The sequence below is a fragment of the Panthera pardus genome, unplaced genomic scaffold (genome assembly GCF_024362965.1).
Source record: "Panthera pardus isolate Hobbes unplaced genomic scaffold, ASM2436296v1 HiC_scaffold_21, whole genome shotgun sequence".
Classification (NCBI taxonomy): Eukaryota; Metazoa; Chordata; class Mammalia; order Carnivora; family Felidae; genus Panthera; species Panthera pardus.
In genome coordinates this window covers 64,790,740-64,805,802 of record NW_026526777.1, presented here as the reverse complement: position 1 = coordinate 64,805,802, position 15,063 = coordinate 64,790,740, and the positions used below count along the sequence as shown (strand labels likewise).

At 38.8% G+C, this 15,063-nt stretch overlaps 1 protein-coding gene across 4 annotated transcripts in view; it reads right to left on the bottom strand.

Moving 5' to 3' along the window:
• Positions 1–15,063, bottom strand: part of CATSPERE (catsper channel auxiliary subunit epsilon) — a 196,099-nt gene that overhangs the window by 163,564 nt on the left and 17,472 nt on the right. For all 4 annotated transcript variants that reach the window (XR_008424703.1, XM_053909407.1, XM_053909406.1 and 1 more), the window contains 3 exons: positions 4,325–4,398; positions 3,712–3,781; positions 1,577–1,647 (listed from right to left, as the gene is read on the bottom strand). Coding sequence is in view for 3 of the 4 variants with exons in the window: in XM_053909407.1 (XP_053765382.1) it covers positions 1,577–1,647; positions 3,712–3,781; positions 4,325–4,398 (215 nt within the window). In the remaining variant the exon portion in view is untranslated. The remainder of the gene's footprint in view (positions 1–1,576; positions 1,648–3,711; positions 3,782–4,324; positions 4,399–15,063) is intronic.

Sequence of the window (15,063 nt, the reverse complement as noted above, 5' to 3'; positions counted from 1 at the left end):
GTTCAAATGCAGGTAACGATCTAGGAGGTCTGGAATGAGGCCCCAGATTCTGCATTTCTAAGTAGCAGATTCTACGGTACTGGTAATGTTCTCTTCCTTGACTTGTGTGATGAATACATGAGTATTAGTTTCATTTTATTCTTTAAATGGTATTTTTACAGGTGATAAATTGTGTACATTTTTACCACTTACATAACAGAAAAACACTTAGCTCCCACTGAGCTGTCTCTTTGGGCTTAACTGCCCCCCCTAGATAGGTGCTGCTTCTTCCGATTTTGTTTTCATGATTCATGACCAGATCAGAGCAGTATGGAAGGCCATATCCGTCACTAGCTCTTGGGGCTCAGTGTGTGTGAGTGAGATTGGAAACTCGTGAAACTGACTATCAATGCTTTTTCAATGCTTTTTTTGGCAGATTGCCTTCTCTGATGGCCCCCCTGGTCTCTGCTTGGAGGAAGCAGAAAATAACCCATGTGGCCAGAGAGGAAGGTTCTGTTCTCCAATTCTGCTGTACAGGGAATTTTTATCTCCAAATTAGCCTTTGTCTGTTTCTCAGTTGGTTTCAAACCCACAGGAGAAAGCTGGTGATTGGCATATCTGAAATCCGCAACTAGGACAGAACCCTGTCAGGTTCAGGAGTAGCAGAGACTCCATCCTTGCTTCTTGGTAAGAGTCTGGGAAGGTGGCAGTATTTCTGAGAGGAATGGAACGTGCACTCCTTGAAGGGCTTGCTAAAATCTAGTTATCAGGGCTTCTAGTCCAAAAATTTCATGTACACTGCAGAACCATCTGACTTCTAAGGGACCCCGTGAACCAAGACAACTATCGGCAACAACCACTTCCGCTTTACAGAAGACACGAGTATTCTGCCGGCGACTGCCTGGGTCATGTGTCAGTCCTCAAGTAATCCCTGTGGCCAATGAAATGCGAGGCTGTTGAGTCCTCTGGGGAGCAGGGGCCACATAAGGCAGTTCCCTGTATCCTATTCAGGGCTTAGGGTATTGCCTTGACTGTTGCACTGAAAAATATTCTGATTCATTGATGGTTTTAACTTATCAGATGATTTTCTAATGCAGTTAATTATTTTCTCCTGTGCCAGTTTTCTCTTTTTAGTTATTTTCATTCACTCTCATGTTAATATGGGTTGGAGAAACTATGTATATAATGGAATTAAAAGAGCCCTGTAGTCTGAAAAACCAGCGTCAAATCCCAATGCCAGTTATTAGTAGCTGTGTATTATTATCTGAGTTATTTAACCTACCCAAGCTTATATGTCCTCATTTATAAAATAAAGATAACAATACCTGCATTTCTGTTTGTTATAAAAAGTGAGAGAGATAATTTACATCAAGTACGAACATTAGAAATATATGTTCAAATAGTGGTTGCTATTGTTATTTTTATTGTTTGTTTCCCAATATTAGTTTGGCATTTTATTTGAGGATATCTTGATCGGTGAGTGCAAGCTTATGTGAAAAGTATAATGTAGATAATCCATCTGTGGTTAATTAAAAGTTAAATCTAATTATTCTTAAAAAGCATTAATTATCTTTGTATTCAACATTGCCTCACTTACATAACTCTATAATACCACAGGAAGCAGATATGAGAACTTTGCACAGACAAATTGCGTTCTTCTTCTGAATCCTAAAAGGAAATTAAGGTAGCTTTAAATACAAATTTGGATACAGGCAGAAAAGTCACAGAGGCACTAAATTAGTGATCTAAGATGAGAGGAAGTATAATGAACAAATTTTGGAATAGAACTAACAAATATTCATGTAATACTAGTTCAATTCTGTAGCTATTCTCTGTAATTACAAATTCACTATCATGAGTGACAAATTTGTTATGTATTGGTCTTTGCACCCAGTTCCTGCTAATCTTTGGTCTTTGACCGCAGTTCCTGATGCAGAGCTCCTACAACTCTTATAATCTCCTGAATGATGGGAGGGTCTGACACAGAGATCCTCAATCCCTTTTGTTCTAATGAGGCGACTCGGGGTGGGATCCAGGATGGGAACTGGTCACTAGAAAGCCCAAGCCATGATTAGAAGCTTGGAACTTTTACCTCAACCTCCCACCCTTTGGAGGGGGGGGAAGGACTAGAAAATGAGTTAATGATCGATCATGCCTATGCGATGAAGCCCCATAAAAATCAGGTTGGTAAACATGTCCATGTGCTGGCAGGGTGACACAACCCAGCTCCGTGGGGTCAGAAGCTCCTGTGCGCAGGGCCCTTCCAGACTTTGCCTTATGTGGCTCTTCTCTGGCTGTTCATCTGTATCCTTTATCATATCTTTTATTATAACTGATAAATGCATTTCCCTGCGTCCTGCAAGCTCTTCTAGCAAATTATTGACCCTGAGGAGAAGGTTGCGGGAACCTGGATTTATGGACAGTCAGTCACGAGTACACGTGACAAACTGGTACTTGCAGTTGACATCCGAAGCGGAGCGGGCTTGTGGGACTGAGCCCTTCACCTTGTGGATGGGAAGTTACCTCCATGTAGAAAATGCCAGAACTTAGAATTGTAAGACAGTCAGCTGGTATCAGAGAATTAGTCAGTATGGAAACCAACCCCTTAGACTTCATGTGGTAACAGAATGTTCTCTGTGAGTGTATAAAGGAAAATAGTGAGTTTTCCTGGACAGTCTTACTCACTGAAATGCAATTCAATTCATTTTCTTCCATGATGGTTCTGAATCAGAGATGATTTTGCTCACCAGGGTGCACTGGCAATGCCTGGAGACATTTTGGATTGTTATATCTGAGTGTTTTTGAATGTATTTCTAAAGTCACGTGTACATCCTTGAAGGTTATAAGATCTGATGGCACTATCCGTAAACGACAAAGATACTCTTCTCTATGCATGTATTTGTGTGTATGTAACATTGCACATTTGGGCTTCTCACACACAACAAAAGGAAAAGGAGTAAGCCTTTACTTCCTCAGAATTGTGTCCATGAAACTGGTAAATATTCATAAACTCAAAAACCTCAAGTTGAAATACTTTTCAATCTACGAGTTTTGAAAAATGAATTAATATTCATTTGGCCTCTCCTGCATCACTCTACTTGTTCTCTGAAAATAAAGATTAGAAATCAAGAAGAAGGCATAAGCCCCAAAATATAGTCAAATTTTGTCACACGCAGTCTCTATGGCAGTGGCTTTAGACACACTTGCGTGGGAATATCAGCTACGAATGCCTGGCCGGTACCTGTTACTAATTAGTAGAGAGTTGATGTTTTTGATGCTTAACTTTTTCTTTTTTTTTTTGTAACCCAGAGAGGATTCAACATCATTCTTACGTATTTGTATTCGCAAATGCTTTCTCGAATTGAAGAAAATATAGTAAAAACAAACTTGCTAGAAATGGCTTTTAATCCCGGGAATTGTTATAAAAGTATATGATGTGAGACCCACTCATTGGGGAGTATTGTTACCAGGAAGGTGGTAACTGAGGCTTTCACATACTTATTGACAAAAAGGCTAAGGTAAAATCACATACCATTTCATAACATCATTTTCTATGAGATATATCTGGAAGTTAATGCCCTATTGATAATAATTTAAAAATACCTCTTATCTATGATTAACACATACTATTTAAAACAGATTAAATTAGGTTGAAAGCTCAAAATATGGGAAATAAAGTGTAACAGAGATAATTACTCAAGATTTAATAAGTTATCATTAAAATCAACTTACTGGGCCCACAACAATTGGTCTTATAGTCTGAACACCAGGAGAAGAACAACGCAGCTCTGTCCTCGGTGAGCTAGTATTTAAAAAGAACAGAAAGATAAATAAGCATACAAGGTTAGGAAAAATTCCCTACTTTTTAAGCCTAAAAACATTAATTGTATGCTAATAAGAAAAATAAAACATACAGCATATTTTACTTTTATACTATTTTCTTTAAAAAAATTTTTTTAATGTTTATTCATTTTTGAGAGACAGCGAAAGAGACAGAGGGAGAGAGAGAGAGAGAGAGAGAGAGAGAGGTTGAGCAGAGAAAGAGGGAGACACAGAATCCGAAGCAGGCTCCAGGCTCTGAGCTGTCAGCACAGAGCCCAGTGCGGGGCTCAAACCCATGAACCTTGAGATCATGACCTGAGCCGAAGTTGGATGCTTAACAGACTGAATCACCCAGGCACCCCATATCCTATTTTCAAAGAGATCTTGTCTTTCTTCTCACATCTATTTAATGGGAAGAAATTTACATTCAATCACCACCTTAAATCTGACTGTCTGCACTATATGAATACTTTTTTATGGGTAAATACACACATTATATTGACATCAGCAGCAAAAATCTTACCTTTTATTTTTCACTGAACAAGTTCCTGGCACACTCCACTCAAGAAATGATGTTCCTTCATACTCTAACGTAATCTAAAAAAGAAGGTACAATAGTTCAAACAAAAAGTCTGCCCCAGAATTTTTACCTCAGTATTCAGAGGCAGGGTTGAATTTTCTGTGTCCTTATCATTGAAAGAAAGAATGACTAAACATTTTATTGCTTTAAAATTGTACAAAGTAATACGACAAAGGAAAGGCAATGTAGCTTTTCCAAGACACTTCAGTAGTCTCCCTTAAAAACTCTAAGCTTCTTTGTGGAGTTGAGACGACAGGGAAGTAGGGGGACTGGGATTGCCCTGGTCCCTCAAACACAGCTGTATTGAGGAGAGATCACTTGGACCACCCAAGAAATGGATCTGCAGAGTGCCAGAAGAACCTCCGGGGGCAGAGAGAGGCAGCGTGGTGGGATGGAGGTGCATGTATATGGAGTGGTGGAGAGAAAATGGCAGAGGCATGGAAGGGAGGGAACCCTTTCTGTGCAGAGACAAAAGGGAGTGAAAGAGAGAGGGGTTGTAAAAGTCAGTACTCAGTTGGCACAAAAGGAAAACCTCTCCAGACCACAGATGGGGGAATGAGAAATACAGAGAGTGCCAGTTTCTATTTTGCAAACAGCCTTAGGAGCTGAAACTCGGAGGTTTCAAAAGTGCACGACTTTCGCCGACTTTCTCCGAAGCTAAGCCAGGAGCCGCTGGGTGCTCCTGTGGAGGAGGAACCTCCCCCTGGAGCGCATAGCCTGGTACACGGATCTCTGGGGGATACTGGAAAACAGTCCCCTTTCCAGAGTACTTTGGGAAAAGGGTTTATTGCCTCCCCAATGACAAAGACCCTGCAGGTGCCAGCCAAAGGCCTTTTTTTTTTTTAGTTTATTTATTTATTTTGAGACAGAGAGAGCACAAGCAGGGGAGGGGCGGGGGGGCGGGGACAGAGGATCCGAAGCCGGGTCTGTGCTGACAGGAGAGAGCCCAATGTGGGCTCAAGCCCAAGAACTGGAAGACCATGACCTGAGCCGAAGTCAGAAGCCCAACTGACTGAGCCACCCAGGCACCCAGTGTTTTATCAGCCTTTTATCAGCAGAGTGGAGTGGCTGTACATCAGAACAGGATCCATGCTGTGTGGGGGGTCCTTTAAGACATTGGGTTTTGAATCCCAACTGGGCACCTAGAAGGTGCTGGAGAACCGTGAGGAACAGGTCAAGCTGAATGCCCTCGCTATCCTGTGAGGGCTGCCTGAACAGGGGTTTGAGACAACCTGGCGTGGGAAGGAGAGATTGGGGTGTCGCCAGTTTTCTCCCCATCACCAACACAGTGGGGCTTCAGAGAGAAGCACAGCGGCCCCCAGTGGAGGCGGGACACTTACACCAAACCCTGCCCCTGGTAACTGCACACCTACTGGAACAAGACTGACACTGAGCCAATGCAGCCAGCCTCTCCTCCAGACCAGCACAGCCACCTGTCCCTGGCACCAACAGACAACTGTTTGTTGCTGTTGTTATTGTTGTTGTTTGCCTGTCTGGTTGTCTTTTTCGTTTCTCTTTTCTTTTTTTTTCTTCTCTTCTCTTTTTCTTTTTACCCTCTACTTTTTTTATATTGGAATAAGGCTCATAGCTTCTGAATTGTTTGTGGTCAATTCTTAATATATATATAGTCTGTTCAGGCATTTTTACTTTATTCTTTTTATATCTTTTCTATCTCTTCTCCTTTATTTTCCTTTCTTTTTCTCTGGATTTAAGCCTTATAGTTTTTTGATTCTCTGTTTGGTCTTCTTTTCTCCCCTTTCATTTTTCTTTTTTTATGGGATCAGGCCTCCCCCCTACCTCTTTCCTTTTTTCCACAGTTACTTCAACAAACAAATCAAAGCCCACCTGGTGGAAGGTCCAAACACTCCAGCACTACAAGCAAGGAGGACCTCTACAGAGGACTGACCAGTGGGATAGAGCAGCCAAAACACAATAGAGTGCATGCAACATACACCAAAAACACTTCCTGAAGTGCCAGGCCCTCAACAGTGAATGACCCCTTTTTAATATAGTAGTACTTACAGGTGCAGACACATAACAAGCTACTAAAACATGCAAAAGACAGAAATTAGCCAAAATGATGAAACAGAAGAATTCTTCCCCAAAACAAAATTTGGGAAGAAATCACAGCTAGAGAATTGCTCAAAACAGATATTAACAATATATCTGAACAAGAATTTAAAATAATAGTCATAGGACTAATAGATGGGCTTGAAGAAAGCATAGAAGACAACAGAGAATCTATTGCTGCAGAGATCAAAGACCTAAGGACTAGGCATGATGAATTAAGAAATGCTATAAATGAAATGCAAAATAAACTAGATACAGTGACAGCAAGGATGGAAGAAGCAGAGGAAAGAGTAGGTGAAAGGGAAGATAAAATTATGGAAAATGATGCTGAAAAAAAAGAGGGAAAGGAAATTACTAGATCACGAGGGGAGAATGCGAGAGCTAAATGATTGTGAAATGAAACAGTATCCATCACATAGGCGTTCCAGAAGAAGAAAAGCAAGAGAAAGGGGCGGAAGGTTTATTTGAACAAATTATAGCTGAGAACTTCCCTAATCTGGGGAAGGAAACAGGCATCCATGTCCCAGAGGCACAGAGAACTCCCTTCAAAATCAACAAAAACAGGTCAACACCACGACGTAGCATAGTGAAACTGGCAAAATACAAAGATAAAGAGAGAATTCTGAAAGCAGCCAGGGACAAAACGTCCTTAGCTTACAAGGTAATACACATAAGGTTGGTAGCAGACCTGTCTACTGAACCTTGGCAGGCCAGAAGGGAGTGAATAGGAAAAATATGTAGTCAAGAATCCTTTATCCAGCAAGGCTGTCATTCAGAACAGAAGGAGAAATAAAGACTTTCCCAGACAAACAAAAACTAAAGGAGTTTGTGACCACTAAACTAGCCCTGTAAGAGATCCTAAAGGGGACTCTGTGAGTGGAAAGCAGCAAAGACTACAAAGAACCAGAGACATCACAACAAACATGCAATCTACAGATAGCACAATGGCACTAAATCCATATCTTTCGATAATCACTTGGAATGTAAATGGACTAAATGCCCCAATCAGAAAACACAGGGTATCAGAATGGATAAAAAACCAAGATCCATCTATATTCTGCCTACCAGAGACTCATTTTAGACCAGAGGACACCTGAAGTTTGAAAGTGAGGGGGTGAGGAAACAGCAGTCATGCAAACAGATGTCAAAAGAAAGCCAGAGTAGCCATACTTATATCAAACAAACTAGATTTTAAAACAAACACTGTAACAAGAGATGAAGAAACATTATACCATAATTAAGGGGTCTATCCATCAAGAAGAGCTAACAATTGTAAATATTTATGCCCCCAATGTGAAACACCCAAATACATAAATCAGTTAATCACAAACATAAGCAAACTTTTGGGTAATAATACCATAATTGCACGAGACTTTAATACTCCACTTACAACAATGGAACAGATCATCTAGGCAGAAAATCAATAAGGAAACAATGGCTCTGAGTGACACATAGGACCAAATGGGCTTAACAGATATATTCAGAACATTTCATCTTAAGCAGCAGAATACACATTCTTCTCGAGTACACATAGAACATTCTCCAAAACAGATCACATACTGGGTCAGAAAATGCCCTCAAATAGGTACAAAAAGATTGAGATCATACCATGCATATTTTCAGATCACAATGCTATGAAACTTGAGATCAACCACAGGAAAAAATTTTGGAAAGCCTCCAAATACATGGAGGTTAAAGAACATCCTAATTAAGAATGAAGGGGCTAACTAGGAAATTAAAGAAGAAATTTAAAAATACATGGAAGCAAATGAAAATGAAAATATGACAGTCCAAATCCTTTAGGATGCAGCAAAGACAGTCCTAAAAGTAAAATACATTGCAATTCAAGACTATCTCAAGAAGCAAGAAAGGTCCCACATACACAACCTAACCTTACACTTAAAGAAGCTAGAAAAGGAGCAACAAATAAAGCCCAAAGCCAGCAGAAGAGGGGAAATAATAAAGATTAGAGCAGAAATAAACAATGTAGAGTCAAAACAAAAAAAAAAAAAAAACAAACAAACAGTAGAACAGATCAATGAATGTTTTTTGAAAGAATAAACAAAAATGATAAACCTCTAGCCAGACTTCTCAAAAGAAAAGAGAGGGGACCGAAATAGATGAAATCATGAATGAAAGAGGAAAGATCACAACCAACACCACAGAAATACAAACAATTAGAAGACAATACTATGAAAAATTATGTGCCAATAAGCTGGAAAATCTAGAAGAAATGGACAAATTCCTAGACCCTCACACACTACCAAGACTCAAATGGGAAGAAATAGAAAATTTGAACAGACCCATAACCAGCAAAGAAATTGAATCGGTTATCAAAAATCTCCCCCAAAATGATTCCTGGCCAGAATGGCTTCCCAGGAGAATTCTACCAGACAATTAAGGCAGAATTAATACCCATTCTTCTCAAACTGTTCTAACAAATAGAAATGGAAGGAAAGCTTCCAGACTCATTCTATGAAGCCAGCATTACCTCGATTCCCAAAACAGACCGACTCCACTAAAAAGGAGAATCACAGGCCAGTATCCCTGATGAACCTGGATGCAAAAATTCTCAACAAATACTAGCAAACTGAATTCAACAGTACATTAAAAGAATTATTCACCACAATCAAGTGGGATTCATTCCTGGGCTACAGGGCTGGTTCAATATTCACAAATCAGTCAACATGATAGACCACATTAATAGAAGAAAAGATAAGAACCATATGATCCTGTCAACAGATGCAGAAAAAGCATTTGACAAAATACAGCATCGTTTCTTGATAAAAACCCTCAAGAAAGTCGGGATAGAAGAAACATACCTTAACATTATAAAAGCCACATATGAAAGGCCCACAGCTAATATAATCTTCAGTGGAGGAAACCTGAGAGCTTTCCCCCGAAGATCAGAAATATGAGAGGGATGTCCACTCTTGCCACTATTGTTCAACATAGTGTTGGAAGTCCTAGCCTCAGCAATCAGGTGACAAAACGAGATAAAAGTCATCCAAATTGGCAAAGAAGAAGTCAAACTTTCACTCTTTGCAGATGACATGGTACTCTACCTGGAAAATCTGAAAGACTCCACCAAAAAACTGCTGGAGCTGATATAGGAATTCGCCAAAATCTCAGGATATAAAATCAATGTACAGGAATTGGTTGCATTTCTATACACTGATAATGGAGCAATAGAAAGAGATATCAAGGAATCAATCCCATTTATAATTGCACTAAAACCCATAAAATATCTAGGAATAAACCTAACCAAAGAAGTAAAAGATCTGTATGCTGAAAACCACAGAAAGCTATGAAAGAAACTGAAGAAGACACAAAGAAATGGAAAAACATTCTGTGCTCATGGGTTGGAAAAACAAATATTGTTAAAATGCTGATACTACCCAAAGCAATCTATACATTCAATGCAATCCCAATCAAAATTGCACCGGCATTCTTCTCAGAGCTAGAACAAACAATCCTAAAATTTGTGTGGAACCACAAAAGACCCTTAATAGTCCGAGTAATGTTGAGAAAGAAAACCAAAGCTGGAGGCATCACAACCCTGGACTTCAAGATGTATTACAAAGCTGTAATCATCAAGACAGTATGGTATTGGCACAAAAACAGACATATAGGTCAGTGGAATAGAATAGAGAGCTCAGAAATGGACCCTCAAATGTATGGCCAACTAATCTTCTACAAAGCAGGAAAGAGTATCCAATGGAGAAAGACACTATCTTTAGCAAATGGTGCTGGGAGAACTGGACAACAACATGAAGGTGAATGAAACTAAATCACTTTCTTACACCATACACAAAAATAAATTCAAAGTGGATAAAAGACCTAAATGTGAGACAGGAAACCATCAAAATCCCACAGGAGAAAACAGGCACCAACCTCTTTGATCTCAGCCACAGCAACTTCTCACTTGACATGTCTCGGGAGGCAAGGGAAATAAAAGCAAAAGTGAACTATTGGGACCTCATCAAGATAAAAAGCTTCTGCACAGCAAAGGGGTGAAAAGATGTTCAACATCCCTCATCATCAGGGAAATACAAATCAAAACCACAGTGAGATACCACCTCACATCAGTAAAAGTGGCCAAAATTAACAACTCACGAAACAACAAGGATGCGGAGAAAGGGGAACCCTTTTGCACTGTTGGTGGGAATGCGACCCAGTGCATCCACTCTGGAATACAGTATGGAGGTTCCTCAAAAAATTAAAAAATAGAACCAGCAATTGCACTACCAGAATTTATCCAAAGGATACAGGAGTGCTGATTCGAAGGGGTACATGCACCCAATGTTTATAGCAGTGCTATCAACAACAATAACCAAATTATGCAAAGAGCCCAAATGTTCATCAACTGATGAATGGATGAAGAATGGAATACTGCCTGACAATGAGAAAGAATGAAATCCTGCCATTTGCAACAATGTGGATGGAACTAGAGGGTATTAGCTAAGCAAATTAAGTCAGAGAAAGACAGATATCATATGATTTCACTCGTGGAATTTGAAAAACTCAACAGATGAACATAGGGGAAGGGAAGGAAAAATAAGATAAACATAAAGGGAAGCAAACCATAAGACACTCTTGAATACAGAGAACCATCTGAGGGTTGCTGGAGTGGGGGTTGGGGGTGGATTAAATGGGTGACGGGCATTAAGGAGGGCACTTTTCGGGATGAACACTGGGTGTCATACGTAAAAGATGAATCACTGGGTTTTACTCCTGAAGCCAAGTCTACACTGTATGTTAACTAACTTGAAAATAAATTAATAAAAGAACCCTATAAGATTCTTATTTTACTTCAAAAATAATCAGCGCACCTGGGTGGCTCAGTTGGTTGAGGGGCTAGCTTCGGCTTAGGTCATGGTCTTGTGGTTTGTGAGTTACAGCCCCGCATTGGGATCTCTGCTGTCAGCGCAGAGCCTGCTTGGGATTCTCTGTCCCCCTTTCTCTCTGCCCCTCCCCTGCTCTCTCTCCCTAAAAAATAAATAAACACTTAAAATATTAATAATAGGGGCACCTGGGTGGCTCAGTCAGTTAAGCATCTGACATTGGTTCAGGTCAGGATCTCACAGCTTGTGGGTTTGAGCCCCGCATTGGGCTCTGTGCTGACAGCTCCGAGCTTGGATTCTGCTTCAGATTCTGTGTCTCCCTCTCTCTCTGCCCCTCCCCTACTCAATTCTGTCCCTCTCTCTAAAAAATAAATAGGCATTAAAATTTTTGTAGTAAAATAATAATAATAATAATAATCATCATCATCTCTCAAGTGTCTGGCAGGTGATTGTACTCCAGCAGATTCCGAGGATAAAGAAAAATGGATGAGACAAGATCCTACACTTAAAAACAAGGCATGGTGAATTCTGAGGTCCTACTATTCATGGATCACTGACTGTCACTATCACTTTCATCAGTCACATTTTCCTTATTTCTTTTTTTTTCTGCTTCACATTCTTTCATTTATAAGTTCTTTCTTTCCTCTTTTGAAGGATACTGATCCACATCCTAATATCATCAGTCTCAGTCTCAACATTGGTCTACTTCAGCCAGCGTTGGGACATCATTTCACCTTTAGAGTAACAGTTTTATAATGTGTACACATTTCATGTAGATATATGTGTGCAAAGAGTGTATCAGTGTCTTTGCTTGTAAAAAGGGGATTATGATACCAACTACGTCATAAGTTTGAAGTGATAGGATCAGTGACAGTGTATAAGAAAAAAGAGAAAAAAATCACCAGAAGATATAACCTAACCCTGAAATACGTAAAGAAAAAAATGTTTAAATTTTAGTTGACACACAATGTTACATTAGTTTCAGGTATACAGCATAGCAATTCCACAAGTTCTTACATTAATGCTCCGTTCACCACAAGTGTAGCCACCATCTGTCTCCATATACTGCTATTACAATATCATTGACAAAGTCCTTATGCTGTGTCTCATTCCTCTGACTCATTCATTTCATAACTAGAAGCCTGTATCTCCCACTCCCCTGTACTCATTTTGCCCAGCCTGCCAACCTTCCCTCTGGCAACCATAATTTTGTCTTATGTATTTATAGGTCTGATTCTGTGTTTTGTTTATTTTTTGTTGTTGCTGTCATTGTTTCTTGAGATTCTACATATGACTGAAATCCTATGACTTATTTCTCAATCTGACTTATTTCACTTTAACATACCTTCTAGGCCCACCCATGTTGTTTCAAATGGCATGATCTCATCCTTTTGTATGACTGTGTAATATTCCTGTGTGTGTGTGTGTGTGTGTTTGTGTGTGCGTGTGTGTGTGTGTATTCCTTATCCATTCATCTACTGATAAGCAATCTTCATTATCCATTGATCTATTGATAGAGAACTTAGGTTGCTTCTGTATCTTAGCTGTTGTAAATAACGCTTCAATAAACAAAGGGATGCATACATCTTTTTGAATTAGTGTTTTCATTTTCTTTGGATAAATACCCAGTAGTAGAATTATTGGATCATATGGTATTTCTGTTTTTAATTTTTTAAAGTATCTCCATACTCTTTTCCATAGTGGCTGAACCAGTTTGCATTCCCACCAACAGTACACAAGGGTTCCTATTTCTATACATTCTCACCCATCTTTGTTGTTTGTTGTGTTTTTTATTTTAGCCATTCTGACAGGTGTGAGGTGATAGCTCATCATGGTTTTGATTTGCATTTCCCTGATGATGAGTGATGTTGAACATCTTTTCACATCTCTGTTGGCCATCTGTAGGTCTTTGGAAAAAAAGTCTATTCAGGTCTTCTGCCCATTTTTAGATTGGATTGTGTGTGTGTGTGTGTGTGTGTGTGTGTGTGTGTGTGTGTGTGTGTGTGTATTGAGTTGCATAAGCTCTTTATATGTTTTGGATATTAACCCCTTATCAGATATATCTTTTGCAAATATCTTCTCTCATTTAGTAGGTTGTCTTTTTGTTTTGTTGATTGTTTTCTGTGCTGTGCAAAGGCTTTGTATTCTGATAGAGTTCCCATAGTTTATTTTTGCTTTTGTTTTCCTTACCTTAGGAGACATATCTAGAAAAATGTTGCTGTGGCTGATGTCAGAGACATTACTGCCTGTGATCTCTTCTAGAATTTTTATGGTTTTAGGTCCCACATTTAGGTCTCTAATCCATTATGAGCTTATTTTTATATGTGGTATAAGAAAGTGGTCCCATTTCATTCTTCTGCATGTTGCTGCCCAGTTTTCCCAGCACCATTTGTTGAAGACACTACCTTTTCCCCACTGTATAATCTTGCCTCCTTTGTCATAGATTAATTGGTTTATTCCTGGCTTTTCTATTCTGTTCCATTGATCTTTATGTCTATTTTTGTGCCAGTACCATACTGTTTTGATTACTACAGCTTTGTAGTGTAGCTTGATATCTGGGATTGTAATACCTCCAGTTTTGTTCTTTCTCAACATCACTTTGGCTACTTGGGGTCTTTTGTAGTTCTATACAAATTTTAGTATTATTTGTTCTAGTTTTGTGAAAAATGGCGTTGGCATTTGATAGAGATTGCCTTAAACCTGTAGATTATATAAAGCAAAATTTGATAGAATTACTAGGAAAAAATTTAAAAGTCACAAATACTGTGGTATATTTTTGATACACTTTTCTCAAACTACAGATAAACCTGTAAAAGATACACACACACACACACACACACACACACACACACTTCCTAAAATTTACCAATATAAAACATATTCTTTCCAATCTTACATAGAACATTTAATCAAAATTGACCTTATTTACAAAATTAGTCTTAGCCAATCTCAAAGAATTGTTATCACACATACTATGCTTTTGATATTAATGAAATAAAATTAGAATTTCTCATAAAGATAGAAGAAAATCTTAGGATACATATAATTCTTAAAATAGAAAGCCCAAACTTTACTTCTGAGTGATTCATGGAGTAAAGGAGGAATCACAAAGGAAATTACAAAATATGTATAAATAAACAATAAAACATTCAATGTTATCAAAATGTAGCATATAGTAAAAATAACTCCTCAAATGAAATTTATATCCTTCAATATATACAAAAGAAATAAGGTAGGTTGAAAGTGAATAAACTCTGTTTTCAGTAGAAGATGTTAATAAAATAACAACAGAGAAAACCCAAAATAGTAGAAGGAAGGCTATTTAAAAAGAGGGAAAAAGAAGAGTTTAAAAAAGAAAACAAATTGTGAAGGGTTAGTGGTGATGTAGTTTTTCAATCTACCCAAATTTCCTTATAAGCAGAGAGAGAACAATTAGGATGGTACCAATAAAACAAACAACACTGGACAATGCCAACAATAAAACTTGGTGACAAAGTATCCGTCAAAATCCCCAAATATAAGTGGGTTAGAACAAACCAGCTAAAACAACCAGACTCACATGTATGAGCATAAGGAAGCAAAAGAAAGCAAATATGGTAGACCTTAGAAGGGAAGAACCACCTAAATCAGTGATAGGTATTCAGTGGAAACCACGGCAGGACATTTCGAGGACAGCAACTCTAACCAGAGGGGTTGTTGCACTTTCCATTTTTAAGTAAGTCCATGAAGTCCATGATAATGTCTGAAAGAGCATGAGAAGCTAGGACC